The sequence below is a fragment of the Mya arenaria genome, chromosome 6, assembly GCF_026914265.1.
Source record: "Mya arenaria isolate MELC-2E11 chromosome 6, ASM2691426v1".
Lineage (NCBI taxonomy): Eukaryota > Metazoa > Mollusca > Bivalvia > Myida > Myidae > Mya > Mya arenaria.
Genome location: NC_069127.1, coordinates 78,907,345 through 78,925,316, shown reverse-complemented (window position 1 = coordinate 78,925,316; position 17,972 = coordinate 78,907,345). Strand labels below are relative to the sequence as shown.

Below are 17,972 nucleotides of genomic sequence, written 5' to 3'. Positions count from 1 at the left end.
TTTATTCTCTGCACTGTCCAATTTGTAAGACACAAAACTTAATTAAGATTATTTCCTTGTGAATTTCCTAGTATGCAAATGTCTTCCCATCTCTCTTAATTACAATGCAAATCTAGATTAATTAGAAAGTATATCTGAAATCTAAACAGCAATAGCATCTTCAATACCAAAACCTTGATCTACTTTTACTAACTCTACTTTCAGGATACAAGTATATTCATGTGTACTATTTATTTATATTTATATATATAATTGGATCTTTGTAGAACTACAGCCTGCCTGCTTTTTTGCTCAGAAAACAACTAGGATCGCTGCTTCTTTCCAAATAGTTCACAACTATTATCCTGTTTGCAGAAAAAATGTTGTTCTTTATGCTCAAAAAATAAAGTGTAACTTAAACTTACAAATGCTGACTCTCATAGGAAAACCAGTATTTGATTAAGTTTTATGTGTAAACATGTATCATTTTACTAACACCAACAAGGCTGTCTGACCCTGATCAAAGCAAATCATTACAAACTAAGACCTACACACGCCGTCTGACCCTGATCAAAGCAAATAATTACAAACTAAGACCTACACACGCCGTCTGACCCTGATCAAAGCAAATAATTACAAACTAAGACCTACACATGCCATCTGAACCTCATCAAAGCAAATCAGTACAAACTAAGACCTACACATGCCGTCTGAACCTCATCAAAGCAAATCAGTACAAACTAAGACCTACACATGCCGTCTGAACCTCATCAAAGCAAATCAGTACAAACTAAGACCTACACATACCGTCTAAACCTCATCAAAGCAAATCATTACAAACTAAGGCCAAAAAAAAATACCTGTGTTTCCTGATACCCGACCGACCCTATTTTTTCCTCGCCGACCCTAATCATTTTTTTAGTATAAGAGTAAAAAAAAATAAAAAAATAAAATCATATCGTAAAAAAATATATTTCTTTAAATTTATCGTTATCATTTTCGTTGTTTGTCTTTCAATGGCCCCGAAGAATATACTTTCATTCCTGATTATGTATTACCGAGACGGGAAAACAAAATGTCGGAGGGCGGCGAACCCTGTCCGATATCTTAAAATTGGCAAACAAATGTTTACGGTCCAAACACTTGGTTGATCCCCGGAGACATATTTTGCTGTCTTTTTAATGAAAATATTTTTAATTAAAGTTTGCAGTGTTATTTATCCATATCCATGTCCAAAATAAAACTTACTTTTTTACAATTAGGCTTTGCGTATATCATGCAGGCTTCTTACGATTAGGCTTTGCGAATTCATGCAGGCTAAATGCCAGGTTCCAATACACATTTCCTTAATCGTTACATTAATTTATCCGCAATTATCAATGGTTATTTATTTCACCTTAAGTCCCATCAACTGAAATCCAAACAAAAACCTGCGAAAGTTAATAACACATTTATTGGAATGTGTCGGCTGCAGATCAAATGGTACAATTTGTGACGTCAGAGCACGAGCAGTGATAAGATCAAAGGCGTGTGGCTATGGTTTGTTTCTAATTCGGTCAGTCAGATACCGTACGATCCAATTTGATGTACGAAAATAAGATACATAAAACAAATCCATATCCGTGTTTACTTGTTCTTTTATTAACATACCTCCACTTGAAGGCCTAGTTTAAGGAGCTCACAGTTGACAAGAAAATCGGCGATTTTCCTCAAGCAAATTAAAAATTTAGTTGTTAATTGACTGTTTGGCTAGAACATTATCACAGATATGTTGAAATTGAAGTGCTGGATTTTTCTTAAAAACCGATCACGACTTATAAACGAGTAAAGTATACAAAAAAACACCAGATTTAATGGGCAAAATTGGCGGGAAAATACGGTAGTCGAAGGTTAAGAAATGATTTTAGACATTAAACAATGCTGTTTTATCAGACTTTTTGTATATTAGGAAACGCATAGATATAACATAATTGATCTGATGCAACAGAAAATTGCATGATATGGAAAGTGTAAAAAAAAAAAAAAAAAAAAAAATCGCAACCTACCGACCCATTTTTTTTCGCCATGTTACCGGAAACACAGGTAATTTTTTTTTGGCCTAAGACCTACACATGCCGTCTGACCCTCATCAAAGCAAATCATTACAAACTAAGACCTACACATGCCGTCTGATCCTCATCAAAGCAAATCAATACAAACTAAGACCTACACATGCCGTCTGACCCTCATCAAAGCAAATCAGTACAAACTAAGACCTACACATGCCGTCTGAACCTCATCAAAGCAAACAAGTACAAACTAAGACCTACACATGCCGTCTGACTCTTCCTCCACCCCCGTGGGTGTGAAGTTTTGATCCTGGGCAAGCAGCGAGTTGTCCCGGGGCATCTCAGTCACCGTGACTGTCATCTGACGGGGCTGGAGGTGAAGTAAGGATGTCTTGTACAGGACGTTACCCAGGTCTTCTGGTAGGTGGGCTGCCGTCCCCACAATACGGAACTTTGTACCCCAGATGTTGGACAGGACTTCAACCAGCTTACTGCTCTGTGAACAGATAAAGATTGAGGTTTATAAATAATTGAACCTTTGTCCTCTGGTAGGTAGGCCGCTGTCCCAACACTACGAAACTTGGTAGCCCAGATTTGGATAGGACTTCAACCAGCTTACTGCTCCGTGAACAGATAAAGAGTGAAGGTTATAAACCTATGTCCTCTTGTAGGTTGGCCGCTGTCATCACGCTACAGAACTTCATGCTCAAGATGTTGGATACCACTGCTCTATTGATGTCACAAGTAAAGGCTTTAAGTATTTATTTTTGCCAAGTGTTCGCTATTCAAGTCTTCTAACTTTTAAGTAATTCAATTGACAAACAGATTCATGCGGCAATCATATCGGCAAAGACATTAGCATAACCACAAAGTGACTGTTACAGATTTTTTCTGGTTTCCATATTTTATATGTTTAAATCTTTCAAAATTTCACACAGAAATATAACAGGTATGAAATATCAACAAAATATTGTACAATCAAGAAGTCATTTATTGAATATATAGTTCTATTTGCAAATTCAAACCCTCTTATGTGACCACTCAAAACAATTTGTTTCAAAATAAATGATATTTCTACTTGGAAATAATGAATTAAAAATAGTGACTGTACGATAAACTGGTTAATAGGATTGTTCCAATATGCTTTCTCAAAGACTCTGTAAGACTCTCATAACTACATGCATTTGTGTTCCACACTTAGTAAACCATATCTGACTTAACATAAAATTTTCCCCTCATTTTCAAAGGCTCACATTTCCATCTGCCCTAAGATATTATCCATAAGGAATATTGTATCCAGCAGTGTTTCAAGTCTAGACATTTCTTGCTTTGCTCAAATGTCAGTAGCACAACTATCTATTATAGTTAGATGATTAGATTGTACCATCATCTCTAAATACAGCATTTATGTCTAGTTCCGAACCAGTTATGAACTGTAAGACAAAAATATGAAGTACGAGGGCATAGCCAGAAGTTCGTGGAAAAGCTTGATCAAATGAAAACAATATGCAGCATATCTTTAAAACTTTCATACAATAATAATCAGGTAAATTGCGAGTTTCATCGTATAGCATGTTATTACGACAACGGAGTGATCACTATGGAAACAGGTGGTCGCGCATTTCTCCGCAGTTGCTAAAATAACCCATGACAATATCTTGTTTTTTTGACCACTCACATTGAAACCAATAATTGCACATTTGACGTGACGTCAATAACGTGTGATGACATGAATTTTAAGTCAATGCGTTTGTTTGTTTATTTCAAAGGAAGCATTTTAGACTGAACGGTATAGTTAAATTTTGTTTAAAGTGATGCCAGAAGACAGATCGAAAAAAACAGGCAGTGATACAGTTCTGTGTGAACCTCAGAAAAACTCCATCGCAAACACTTAAACGGATGAATGAAGAATCGAGTTAAACTCCAGTGAAGCGAATGCTCGTGTACAAGTGGCACAAGCGGTTTAGTGAGGGGCGGGACAGCATTTGTGACAACGTGAGGTCTGGGCGACCGGTTTCACAAACTACAGAGAGTAACGTCGAGGCCGTGGAAAACATCGTTGACGCTGATCGTCAAGTCACTCTTCATGAAATATGCAAGATGTTGGAAATGAGTTATGGGTCGGTACGGAGGGTAATGAAAGACAGTTTGAAAATGAGACGAGTGAATGCGCATTGGGTTCCACGGCTGCTGACAGAAGATGAGATGAGCAAAAGAGTACGGGAATCACGCCGATTCTTAGCTCGGTACGAAAAGGAAGGAAACCGTTTTCTTGAGAAGATAGGCACATGCGATGAAACCTGGCTGTTTTATTACGACCCTGAGACAAAACAGCAAAGCAGTCAATGGAAGACTACCGGTTCCCTGCCTCCGAAGAAGGGACGATCATCCCGTTCGATAGGAAAGCATAAGTTCATTGGTTTTTTTTATGTGCACGGTGTTATTCTACTCCATGCATTTCCGCAGGGCCAATCTGTGACGGGTGCTTACTATTCTTAGGTAAAGTGATGTATAACAAAATTCATTTTTATCAATATTTAGTTCTTGATTAAATCTGTATACAACAATGTTTAAAAAAAATTATGATTAAAAATATGAGATTGAATAAGTGTTAGTTTTAATTATGATATTTGATGAAGTACGCAAAATGCGACAAATGTATTATGTTATAAGCCGCAGTTACGTTCTCAATTTAATGTTTTGAGGCGTGACTTGTACAGGGCGATGGCATTAAAGAGACCACAGGCGTTGCATGATGGTTGGATTCTTCACCAGGATAATGAACCAGCGCATAGATCGGAGGAGGCCCAGACTACCGCGACAATCCAGCTTGAAGCGGAGATCCTTTCCCACCCCCCTTATTAGCCGGACCTAGCACCATGCGATTTTGCCCTATTTCCGAAACTTAAATGTGAACTGAAAGGTAAATGCTTCAATGACTTTCAGGAACTACAGAGTGAATCTCAGACGCGCCTGTATTCTTACAAGTCAGAGTGGTTCAGTGACATTTACAGGGAGTGGGTAGCGAGATATCAACGTTGTATTGCGGCGAACGGCATTTACTTTGAGAAGTTATGACGTTGACATCAGATTCTGACCTTTGAACTGCGGGGGCTATACTGACTTCATGTTAATGAAAAAAGTGTAGTTTCCTTTAGATTATATGTATCAGTTTGAAATTTTATATGTCATTTACAGCTGAAATAGATTTTATAGCGAGCTGACGTTCGTTGAAAAATGTTAAAATGTGTTGATTTTATAAAGCAATTCCACGAACTTCTGGCTATACCCTCGTACAGTGGGGATTTTTTAGATAAATAATCTGCACATATAGGATAAGTTGAGTTGAGTTGGGTTTTACGGCATCGCAAGACTGTATAGGTTATATGGCGCCATTCAGGCAGGAAAAAACTTGTTGGATCCACATTGGACACATACTTGCAAAAAAGGGCCGTAACTCCTATATGACTAAAGCGATTTCCATGACTATCGAACTTGATCAAGATATTATGGTCACAAACATGTGTTTAAAGTTTGGTGAGGATTGGACAAACAGTTTTCAAGAATTAGATTGGAAACATATATTTTTGAAGTATTTTTGGCAAAAAAGGGCCGTAACTCCTAAATGACTACAGCGATTTCCATGACTATCGAACTTGATCAAGATATTATGGTCACAAACATGTGTTTAAAGTTTGGTGAGGATTGGACAAACGGTTTTCAAGAATTAGATCGGAAACAATCTTTTTGAAGTATTTTTGGCAAAAAAGGGCCGTAACTCCTAAATGACTAAAGCGATTTCCATGACTATCGAACTTGATCAAGATATTATGGTCACAAACATGTGTTTAAAGTTTGGTGAGGATTGGACAAACGGTTTTCAAGAATTAGATCGGAAACAATCTTCGGGACGTACGTACGTACAGACAGACAGACAGACAGACGGACAGACGTACGTACGGACAAGGGCAACCCTATATGCCGCCACTTTGTGGGGGCATAAAAATGCTAAAGCCAAATTGGTTTGCATGGTTTGGGTAACTTTATTTATGAATTTATAGGAAGTCGTTACCTTCCTACCATAATATTAAAGCTATATAAGGCAACTAAATACTTCCCTAGAAAGCTTATTGGAACTATAATGACGTGTGGAGGGCAAACTTCAGGCTTTCTCCATAAAATACAACTTTTTCTTTGACCCTTGCAACTTGCGTACATTTGCATGAATTAGAAAATACTTTAGATACACTAAATGTTCAAAAAGGAGGCAAATCTACTGAATCATCAACATACCATATAAACTGCTGAAGACTTTTGACAATGTACTAATTAATATTTAGAACATTAATTAAAAAGGGCGGAGCGATTGATTCCATCTCATTTAGTCATTTAGATTTAACACGATATGTTCTGACTTAGATAATACTATAAGTTCTCCAAGTGGAGAACAAAATAATGACATTATGTCTGTCCAATTTTACAATTTTAAGAGTTAAGCATGGTCCTTATTAGAGACCATTTCATTTGCTTGAAATGAAGGTTCTGTTTGAGCTGCTGACTTGGTCCGCCCGGTTAGCTCAGTCGGTAGAGCGTTGGACTGTTAATCGGACAACCCGGGTTCGATTCCCGGGCGGACCAGGTCACTTCTGTTGTGAATGGTTATGAAATCCTTTCTACGACCATTCGCACTGTACCACTGCCCCTGGCATGTACAGAAGTTGTCAGTTCCTTGCAGAAGTGAAGGGCACCTAGTACTGGTTCACCGCCCAGGATATGTGTGCGGTGGTTGAACTGTCACTCTGGGACCCTTCAATGTGCTCACGCCGGGACCCGGAGTATAAACTACTAACACCACCACCACGCTGCTGACAAAACAGACTGTTAGAGCTTTCTGCAGTTCATTAACCACATTACAGTTATATTAAATCCATAGTGCTAAGTCCAAAAACTGATTAATATCTTAATGAAATTGTTTTGCAACTTTTATTTAAAATGTAGCCCAATCTATAATTCCCATTATTTATATAAGTATCTCTCATGTAAATATTCTGACTAAAAAAGACCAGGCAATTTCAGAAACTTGCAAAAAGGCGCATTTGTTGCCAGTTACTCATCTGGTGTGGGGCTTGCCAGATGGGATTTTCCCACCAGGCCAAATTTACCAGAAATGCCCGGTTGTTGTGAATTACTACCTCAGGTAGGTTGTCATTGTAGAAGAGATCGTTAAGTGTTCGGAATGTCGTGCTGCGTTCCACACGGTCGGGACGGAACTGTTTCCTGCTTTTTCTCCGTGGTACCCGCGGTGACCCCCCACAGCCATCTGTCTCTATGTCACTGTCTGAAGTTGAACTTTCGCTCCATGGGTCGGAGTCATACATGGACACACCCTCCTGCTCTGTAACACAGACATGAAACAATAATATTTATAACAAGAGCTATCACAGAGACAGCGTGCTCCTCTTTTTCACTACATTTAAGTCTAAGGATTGCAAAGTGTTGACGAAACATGCATAAATCGGTGTATAATTAGATTAAATGCAAAACATTAACCAGAATTTTTCAGTCAAATAATAAAGGGGCAAAATCTGCATTATATGCAAGAGATAGTTATCATACTTGATTGACTCGCTTGGGTAGGAATGAACCTATCTTACACTCTCAGCTATGGAAGATACTTATATTCTCCCACCTCAGATAAGTAGATCCAATAATTTAACCATGCTAGAAATTCTCATCTTGCCCACGGGTGAAGATAAAATGCCTGTATGGAACTCCTTTTTAATGGTCGCCACATTGTAATTACCTCCTTTGTTGAAGACTGTCGTCTGTAGCATCATGGAAACCTTGTCTTGTGGCAATATTTAGAGCGCTAATTAATTATTTCTCGCTTCAAATGTCACCATAAAACAGTTTACATGCACCTTTCAAGAAATAATGCTTCACTCTCCTTAGAACTATTTAAAGACCGATTTGACTATTAACATAATCTGAATCACTGTGCGCATATCCATGACACCCACGAATTATCGCATATCCATACGCAATTATTTTCACTATTAAGCACAAAAGAGTTCCAGCAAAAAAATACATTTTTACTTTATTTTGTTTAACTGAGGTGGGAGAAAAAGCATCTACCATGGCCGCTCGTGTAAGATATGTTCATCCCGACCCTCGCTCAGGGTGTTTTGCATAAACTCCGTAAACTTCGTAAGTCCAATAATGAAGGGCCATTATATGCAAAACAGATTTATCTAACTTGACTTATTAAGTAGGTTGGATGGTTGAGTTCCGTTGTATAAAGTCTCAATGCAATACATCAAGTAGTTGCTGAGATATTAACCTATGTCTGCTTACATGCAAAACCTTAACCAGAATTTCTTAGTAGAATAATAAAGGCCCATTATTTGCATTATATTCAAATTAGAGTTATCAAACTTCATTATTTAAGTAGTTTGGGATAATTGGGAGAGTAGTATAGCTATCCTTATTTTTTGAATAGTCCAAAAATAGCTAAAAATGTCTTTCTCAGAAATTATTTTTAAAAAAAAGTGAGATTAAAGCTTGTTTTTCAAAATTTTGGAACCATGCAGAATTGTTAACTAAATTTTTAACAGAAGGCATATCATAACTACAGAAAACAACAGAGGTATTCAACTCTACCAGATTATATCTGTACCATTTTCAACTTTATTTCATTACTGAGCGCAATGATCTGTCATAAAATGGCAATGCGATGGCAATATTCATGATAGAAATATTATGCAGATACGATTTTATAGCTATAACTTATTGTTTTATCCCACACGAAGGCCGTAATAACGAAGAATTATTAATCCATTTTTTTATCTATGGTTGAAAACTAGAAGTGTCACAATGCAACAAACCAGTTTTTTCACATTCAGTTAGAAATTAATTTCTTGTATGAGTTAGAAAAAAGCAGCGCCTTTCTCTTTACTTTTATGATAAAGAGACAGTACTGAATATTACACCAGTTTAGTATCTTGAAATCCTAAGCTAGCTCTTCACAAAAGCTACCTACACTCAGAATTGATCACTATGCATTGAATCTAACTTAAAATATTGGGCGGAATCAATTCCCCTTTTTCAGTAACAGTGACCTTGACCCCACACCCCTAAAAAGCAGGCTAGCTCCCTACAAATCATGTTTGTTCATTATCTATAAATCCTTACTTAATATATTGGGCAGAAACCATTTTTCTACTTTTAGTAACAATGACCTTGACCCCACCCCTCTCAAAAGCAATCCCAAGCTAGCTCTTCACATAAGCTACCAAAACACCAAGTTTCATCACTATTCATCAATACTAACATAAGTAAACAGGCAAACCAATCTTTGATGCTCACCTGCCGGTCCTTTCACCCAATGACATCCTCTTTATTATAACCTGGTTTTCATTGAAAAAAAGTTTTGCAACTCAATATTGATGCATTGTTTATAAACAATTGACCCCAAAGTATGGCCTTTAGACATTCTAAAATGCAGCTAATAGCAAAAACATTATTTCTCTAAACCTTTCCATAATGCTCTTCAATTTTGTAGTTTGAGTAAAGTCCCACCAACATTGACCTAGGTTTCACTGAGACACAATGTTATTAGAGGAATAATTTAACGGACAGACATGAATAACAATGTGTTTATCTTCCAATAATTTAATTTATCTTTTTATTTCAATTACCGGTTCCATTTTTCCTAGTCCCCTTTGCTTTTATCTTTGGATCAAAAATAATGAAGTCCGGTCTCAGTTTGCTGGCCCGCTTGCCCTTCAGTAGTGGGATCAGACCCCCAAGGTACTCCAGATACAGGGTGTAATGGCCCCCTGACGCCTCATCGCCATGGTAAACCATTGTACAGAACATGCGTTCCGAGCCAGGCGGGGGCGTACTCACAAAGGCTCGTAGCTTAAACGGGTCTGGAATGTAGCTCTGAAAAAAAGAAGCGAATAAACATTCAGAAATGAAGATTGAGCACATTGACAATCACAAAGCAAGTAACTTCTGGTTCCCACACAGGCTTGCTTCGGGCCTCGGCATATGTGAAGATGATGGTAAAAAAGCTGGACAAGTGGATTTTCTCAAGGTACTCTGGTTTTCCTCACAACATAAGATCACGTTTTTGCACCTCATCATGTGAACAATGAAAAGGGCAGTGTTATAATAATAACTTATTGTTAAATTGTTTAAATACGTTAAAACTTAAGATACAAGAGAAGTTTTAATTCCATTCTATGGATTCCTTGCCTATCACTGGAAATGAAAATGAAGGAAATTGGTTTCAAAGAAATTGTAAAAGATTTGTCGCAAAAGCATGATGATTCAGAGTGTATTTTGTCTTCGGGAAAAAGTGACTCAACAATGTCTTACAGAAATCTATCACATGCCAGGAACATTGGCTGCATGCAATGCCTTTTCCGCTATTACATGCAGCAAACTGTCAACTATACACGGGCAATTCCAGGTATCTGCTGTACAAATACATGTACGAATGATAATCCATCGTGCCATTGGAATGATGGTAAATTTTCACGCCTGATGACCCTATGTTATTATGGAATCATATGAATCGGTATTGCTTATTGATTACCTTTACATACTTTAGAATGATTAACTGAAAATACATTACAAATAAAGTTCTTGCTGTTTGTATTTTAATTTCTCACTGAAATGAGGAGCAAAATGGCTGATTTTCCTATCTTTCATGACCAAAACAGTGTGTTTGTTTCTTTTTCTTGTATATTTTTCACATATTCTTTATCTTCTTTTTAAACTTATTCAAATGATACCAAAATAATATGAGGTCAACAGGCAGAAAAGTTCACCGTACATAGGATAGGATTTGATGTTCTTTTATTACCTACCGTATTATATCATGTATAGGACGCTAGCATAGATAGGACGCAGGCAAAAAAATAGTTGAGAAACGAAACGGGTAAAACCCCTTAATATATAAGATAGGACGCAGCAGAAAAATGTTAAAATCGGAGCCGAAAAATTGAGGTTGGTAAAGTATTTATAACATATATTGAAGTAAAAAACAAACAAAAAATTGTATATTAGGCATATTTCGATAACTGTCTTGTGTATTTCGATAATTATCGTCGTATTTTGGTAATTTAGCGTACATAACAAAGATATATGTCTTGACATTTTGAGAACATTCACGCATATTATAAGACTTATACAAATGCCGTAATAGTCCCGACTGAGAGTCAACCGTTGCAACCGTTGCAATAGTCCCGACATGCCTTCTGAATGACAGTCAACCGTTGCAATCGCAACAAAACTGTATTGTCAAAACTGAGGATTGTTTTGATAAGGCTTGTCGCTGCGCGGATTTAAGCATGTAGGCATAATTAATGCGTGTCGGTAATTAGTCTTGCCAGCGGAAGGCACGTCAGGTAAAGTGCGAACAAACAACCATTTTTCTAATGACAGACAGCGGGTGTTTTTCACACCTTCGCACATTTGAAAAGATTTGATATTGACAATAATGCTACTTTGCGTTATGCACATTCCTTTATTATTTTTTTAAAACAGTAACATGCAACAAAATGTTTTGTAAAATATCGAAACATTAAAATCATGAACAACGATTAATTGATATTTACCTCCTTTCCCGATTTTCCGTTGCCGTTATAACTCAATCCAGTTAAAATGCTGACTCACATCGAGTTTTTGTGAGTAGCGTCCCTTTTATAAAAAAGTAAACACTCGTATTTTTTTTTCAATTTATTTCTCAATAAATCATTTTAAAGTAAACATTCAATATATTTCTGCGTGTGTTAACTTGCGTGATTTTACCTATGTCAGTTGTTCTCTTCGGTGACGCAGTACAGATACTTACTATTACCGCGTTCTTCCCCGGTCCAATATTTTCGACCCAATATTTTCGACCCGAAATGGACTTGGAAAAAACAGATGCAATTCTAATAGCATAGAAAGGACGCAGGCACTTTTTAAGACGAGAATTGGGGGTAAAAAAGTGCGTCCTATGCATGATATAATACGGTAAGTTGTGTTATTAATGTCAGAAACCATGGCATCAGGTCTTTTCTCTGGAACACTTGAATGACATTCATGACTCAATTACTATGCAGCACATTTCTAAGGCTAGACTTTCCAATACATCTAGGGATGAATCATGCCAAATACAGTAAAATATACAACATCTAGATACATTGAACTCTACTGAGAATTATGCAGTCAAACTACATTAGATAAGAACAATAATTTATTCCTATGATGACAACCAGACTAACACAATTATTTATATCTTCCGTTTTTTTTTCTCCTTTCTTTAAGTATTTAAACTGATAGATGTACGACGTCCCCAGCTGCACTCTCACAGATATACCATTTTTACAACTTTTTTTTATTTTTTGTCTTGGAAAGAGCATTTTTTTGCCTAAATATCTGCAAACCAATGATATAGGAATCAGCTGACAAAAAATAAGATTGTAGTTTTTCATATTTCTGTTAAAAAATTATGTTTTATGGCTATTACCGTTACTAACGGTTTTGGAAAAATGCATTAGGCCACAACAAATTAATAACTTGTTCATCGGATTTCCCGCACCTATTTCTTCAGAAAAGCAAAAAAATTTTTTTTATCACTTGCGCCCGCACTATCTAAAAAAAAAAGTTATTTTTTTACAAGCGCCAATTTGTTTAGTAGAATGTAGCCTTTTCCCTTATAACCGCGTTTTTCGATCGTAACAATTATCAAAGCACCGGCTTAATCATGCAGCTGCTCTAATTAGAATCAATGAACGATATAGACCAGGATACAAGCGTCTAGATGATTGAGACTTAATTGGCAACATTTCACTTCCTGATTCTTGAAAATTATGTCAACAAATGACAATCTACCACCATTTAAAGTTTGATTAAATTTTGGACAAATGCGTTTGTTTTAATTTGGCTCACGCTAAAAGTAAACGTATATATACTGGGCAAGAAGTGCTGAATTTTATCGTGAATGACAGTGATTATCCAAAGTTTGAATTTGGTTCGGACATGTTTGACGGGAATTCGGATGACCGTTACAGTGAAAAGACAGTTTCCAATCGTTTATGACTATACCTATTACACCTGTCCAGGTAAAAACTTCAGGTGTGTATTTTAACTTCTTTGTTGTTTTGCTGTTAATATAGCAAATATGATGTATTTTTTTGTATTATTCGTTTCCTTAATTATACATTTAATGATTTATGCATGTTTGTTTTTATTTTGCTACAGATCAGAGTATGATGCTTATTTAATTCATATGCAATATATGTACAGTAATAGAAAAATAAAGTTTGGCCAAGAAACCAGCACCACCTTTCTTGTGTTATCATCAAACTGTTTCAGTAATGCATACTACATTATACTACAATGAACATATTATATATTATATTGCTTATTAAAATTTCAGATTCCTCTGACTCAGCAGATCATGAAATTCCTGTCCCGATGAGGCAACGAGGGCGTGCTTGTGGTGGAGGCCTTGGTCGCTGATGAGTCAATGTTCGTGGACAGTAGGATGACGCTAAAAATTAACCTGACTGACATTCATATGTGCTTCATGCAATCCCATGAGTTTTACCATTCACACAAAAACATCAAACAAGCTGGATTGTGTATATTTTGTCAAAAAGGATAAAAAAAATGGTGCCAGACTGTGTGATTGGAAAAAGGTATTAATCACACTTTGTGCTGCGAATAAATGTTTGTAGATATCTATGATGTTCATGTGTATATTTAAACTATATATGAAAAACATTCAAGTGTTAAATATTTATGCTGATTGGTTTTTGTCTATGAAAAAATATTGCATATTCTTGTATTTTTTGAAATATTTTTTTGCTATATATGAAAATTGACACAATCAGTATTTGCAGTACAAAAGAAGTAAAAGTGTTTATGTTTTCTATTACTTGTCTAAATTTGAACAAGCTATCTAAACAAGAGGCACATCAGTGCCTGTGCTCCACTGGCCAAAAGGTTCAAGCAAAGACCACCTAACGAACATTTTCGTCAAGTTTCATAGAAAAACAATCATCAATTTTTGAGGAGAAGTTATTTAATTTTTTATTTTACTTTAATAGCTCTGGCTGCCATGTTGTGCAGTGGACCGAAATGATTTGGGCAATTTGAGTAAAGGAGCACCAAACAAACATTTCTGTCAAGTTTTATCGAAAAAAGGTCATCGGTTTCGACGACAAGTCGTATAAAGTTTTTTTTATTTTTTAGCTCTGGCAGCCATGGTGTGCAGTGGACTGGAACCATTTAACAAATTTTGGTTAATGACCACCCAAGGAACATTTCTGTCAAGTTTCATCAAAATCTGATCATCGGTTAACATTTAATCTGAATAGATTATGAAGCAAATATCTAACCTGAACAAGAACTGACGAGATAGAATCGACTTGGTGTTTCACTTACACTTTTCGGCCATTTAAGTTACTAAAAATAGCTGTTTCATAAACTTTCAGAATGTCACTTAAACGAAAATTAATGTTCAGTCTATATATACTTTCCTATGTATAAATGTAAGGTTTTTAAATTGATCTTTTTGTGAGAACTTTATGCTTATATGTTTACTCATAAATTATTATTGTTTAAAAATTATTTAAAGATGCTATATGTGAAAAATTAAGACATTATTTTTTTTTTCTATTAAAGGGAGGTAATTCAGTAGTAAAATGTAATCAAAGCTATTAAAGCATGGCATTTCTTTTCTAACCATGTTGATATTATTACAGTCTATTCAAGCAAGATGCCTTTTGTTTTTACATAGTACCCATAGGTTCTGAAAAACAAGGAGCACTATTCCCAACAGAAGGATGTCACTCCCTATCACTGCATGAGCATCATTTTAAAGAAATGTTTACTCAAACTGCAAGCTGCTCAATTGAAATAGGTATTTACCTCAAGCATACAGTTTTATAATGTGGCAAAATAGTCGGACTACTAGATTGTCATTCGGACTAGTAAAATATGCCATTATGCTAGTCCAACTGGCTAGTAGGTTAAAATGTTTTTCGTGAAGACTGCGGACGAGAAGTCCTTAAAGGTTTTTCTATTTTTAACTCTCGCAGCCATGTTGTGCAGCGGACCGGAACCATTTGGGCAATTTTGGTTAAAGGGCATCCCGATGAACATTTATGTAAAGTTTCATCAAAATCTGATAATCGGTTTCTGAGAAGATGTAGTTTAACGTTTTTTTCTATTCTTAGATCTGGTGCCCATGTTGTGCAGCAGACCAGAACTGTTTGGGCTATTTTGGTTAAGGACTACCCAAGTAACATTTCTGTCAAGTTTCATTGCAATACGATCATCGGTTTCTGAGGAGAAGTCGTTTAAAGGTTTTTCTATTTTTACCTCTGGGGGCCATCTTGTGCAGTGGACCGAAACCATTGAAGCAAATTTGATAAAGGACCATCCAAGGAACATTTCTGTTAAGTTTCATCAAAATCTGATCATCGGTTTCTGAGAAGATGTTCTTTAAAGGTTTTTCTATTTTTTTGCCCTGGCAGCCATGTTGTGCAGCGGACCGGAACCATTTGAGCAAATTTGGTTTAGGACCACCCAAGGAACAATTCTGTCAAGTTTCATCAAAATCTGCCTATCGGTTTCAGAGGAGATGTCGTTTAACCCATAAGCTGCTCATCGCGATATATGCCGTTTTCCGATATCGATCTTGTAACGCTGCTCGCGTCAAATGTCGTTTACAGCGTCCTCCTTACTGACCTTGTTTACATCGTAAATAACATAATTTTACGCGGGTTTAATGTTTAAATTGACTGCAATAATTGTTGTTGCAGCCCTGGTATATGCATATGTAAAACTGTCAAAGCAAATTTTACAATAGTAATTTAATTATGCGTACCGGAACTGGGGCATTTTTTATGCATAAATAATTTTCAAAATGGCGGATTCCGATTCGTCTGATTCTGAAGTGTACGATATAAACCCGGTTTTCTTGGATTCGTCGGATGAAAGTGATGGCGAGTTCGAAGGATTTGAACGAGTAGACTATGAGAGAAACCGTGGCGTGATTGTTGAGTTGCCTTTGATTGACTTTGCACCGCAAAATGACGCAGATCTAGAGGCCGACCTTGAACTTGGATGGACACGCGACGATGGCGTTCCAGATATTGCCCCCTTCACTGGGGAATCGAGATTGCTCGTCGACATGGACTCTACAGAGCCTATTGACTTTTTTCATTTATTTATTGATGATGAATTTATACTAAAAGTGACTGTAGAAACCAACAAGTACGCTGATAACCGGCTAGTAATGATGGAGGCCGCCAACAACTTGAAGCCTCACAGCAGAATGCGGAAGTGGGTCGCTGTGACAGTTGATGAGATGAAGGTCTTTTTAGGCGTCGTCATATGTATGGGCCTTGTCTACAAACCAGACCTTGGGACGTATTGGAGTACGGACACGTCTACTGAGACACCATTCTTCAGCAAGACCATGCCCAGAGACCGGTCAGTAAATAAAAAAAAAAAAAATTTTTTTTTTATTTATTTGCTTTTATTTTTTTGTATCTTTTCCCATACAAATGCATATAATTATTGATAAATACTTGTGTTTTGTCAACAATTCTTACAAAAAAAGTAACTCTCAACAATAAACAGTAGATTGGTTATTGGTAGTATAGACAGAACTTTACTGCCAGTATATAAGTCATATAAAAAAAATTCAATTTATTTTGTACAAATGTTTCTTCGTTATATATTTTCAGATTCATGGCCATTCTCAGCAATTTCCATGTTACCAATGATGTGGACCGTAATGACCCTCTGTCCTGAATCCGGCCAATGATTGCTCAGGCTATGGCAAAGTTTTCGGACGTCTACTCCCCTGAGCAGAACCTGAGTTTTGATGAAGGGACGTGTCCATGGAAGGGCCGACTAAAAATCAAGGTGTACAACCCAGCCAAACCTGTCAAGTTTGGAATCAAGCTATTCCAGCTTTGTGAAGCCAGCAGTGGCTACTGCCTTGGCTTTGATGTGTACGCCGGGAAACGTAATGAGACTAACACAAACTATTGTGAAGCATTAGGCATAGACCCCGATCGCCTTACAATCACTTCCCAATATGTGCTTGGTCTGATGGCTAGGTGTGGAACTTTAGGTCATGGCCATCATGTGTATATGGATAATTTTTACACATCTCCAGAACTGTTTGATGAACTTGAGGCACATGGCACCTACTCTTGTGGAACATTACGGGCAAACAGACGCGGTGTACCGAAAGCTGTCCAACAAAAGCGTAAGCTTGCCGAGTATGAGTGCGTCTACCGCAAGATTGGGGCCACTACAGCATTGAGATTCCACGAGAAGCGAGATGTCACTATGCTGACAAACATTCATCCCCCACAAATGAGTGTGTTGTGGAAGACCAAGTATGGGACTCGTGAGCATGTGAAGAAGCCTACATGTATTGTTGAGTACTGCAAGTACATGGGTGGGGTAGATTTGCTTGACCAGTACAACCAGTACAACTCCATTGCCCGCAAAACAAAGAAGTGGTGGCGCAAACTCTTTTTTCATATCATGAACATTTGTTTGGTGAATTCATACAGACTGTATGAGAAGTTTACCACAAACCAGCCAAAGAAGGACCATGAGAGCTTCTGCCAGTCAGTCCTCGAATCCTTGATTGAAGAAGGCGGTGGTCCCAGAGGACAATCGGTCAGACGCGGGCGCCATGTCCTTGGTGAGAAGCCTTCACGATTGACTGGAAGACACTTCTCTGACTTCATCCCTGCTAAAGCTGGGGCAAAGAGAGCCAGGCCCCTCAGAGACTGTGTGGCTTGTAATGTCAAGGTAGAGAACAGGGTTGGTTTCAAGCGGCAACAGACATCTTTCTGGTGCCCAGACTGTAAAGTGGCATTGTGCCATCCACGATGCTTTCAAGTGTATCATTCC

General features: G+C 37.2%; 1 protein-coding gene across 4 annotated transcripts in view; it reads right to left on the bottom strand.

Moving 5' to 3' along the window:
* LOC128237417 (tubby-related protein 4-like) overlaps nucleotides 1–17,972 on the bottom strand; it is a 105,589-nt gene that overhangs the window by 10,516 nt on the left and 77,101 nt on the right. For all 4 annotated transcript variants that reach the window (XM_052952943.1, XM_052952945.1, XM_052952944.1 and 1 more), the window contains 3 exons: nucleotides 9,725–9,971; nucleotides 7,220–7,422; nucleotides 2,289–2,523 (listed from right to left, as the gene is read on the bottom strand). In XM_052952943.1, coding sequence (XP_052808903.1) covers nucleotides 2,289–2,523; nucleotides 7,220–7,422; nucleotides 9,725–9,971 — 685 coding nt within the window. The remainder of the gene's footprint in view (nucleotides 1–2,288; nucleotides 2,524–7,219; nucleotides 7,423–9,724; nucleotides 9,972–17,972) is intronic.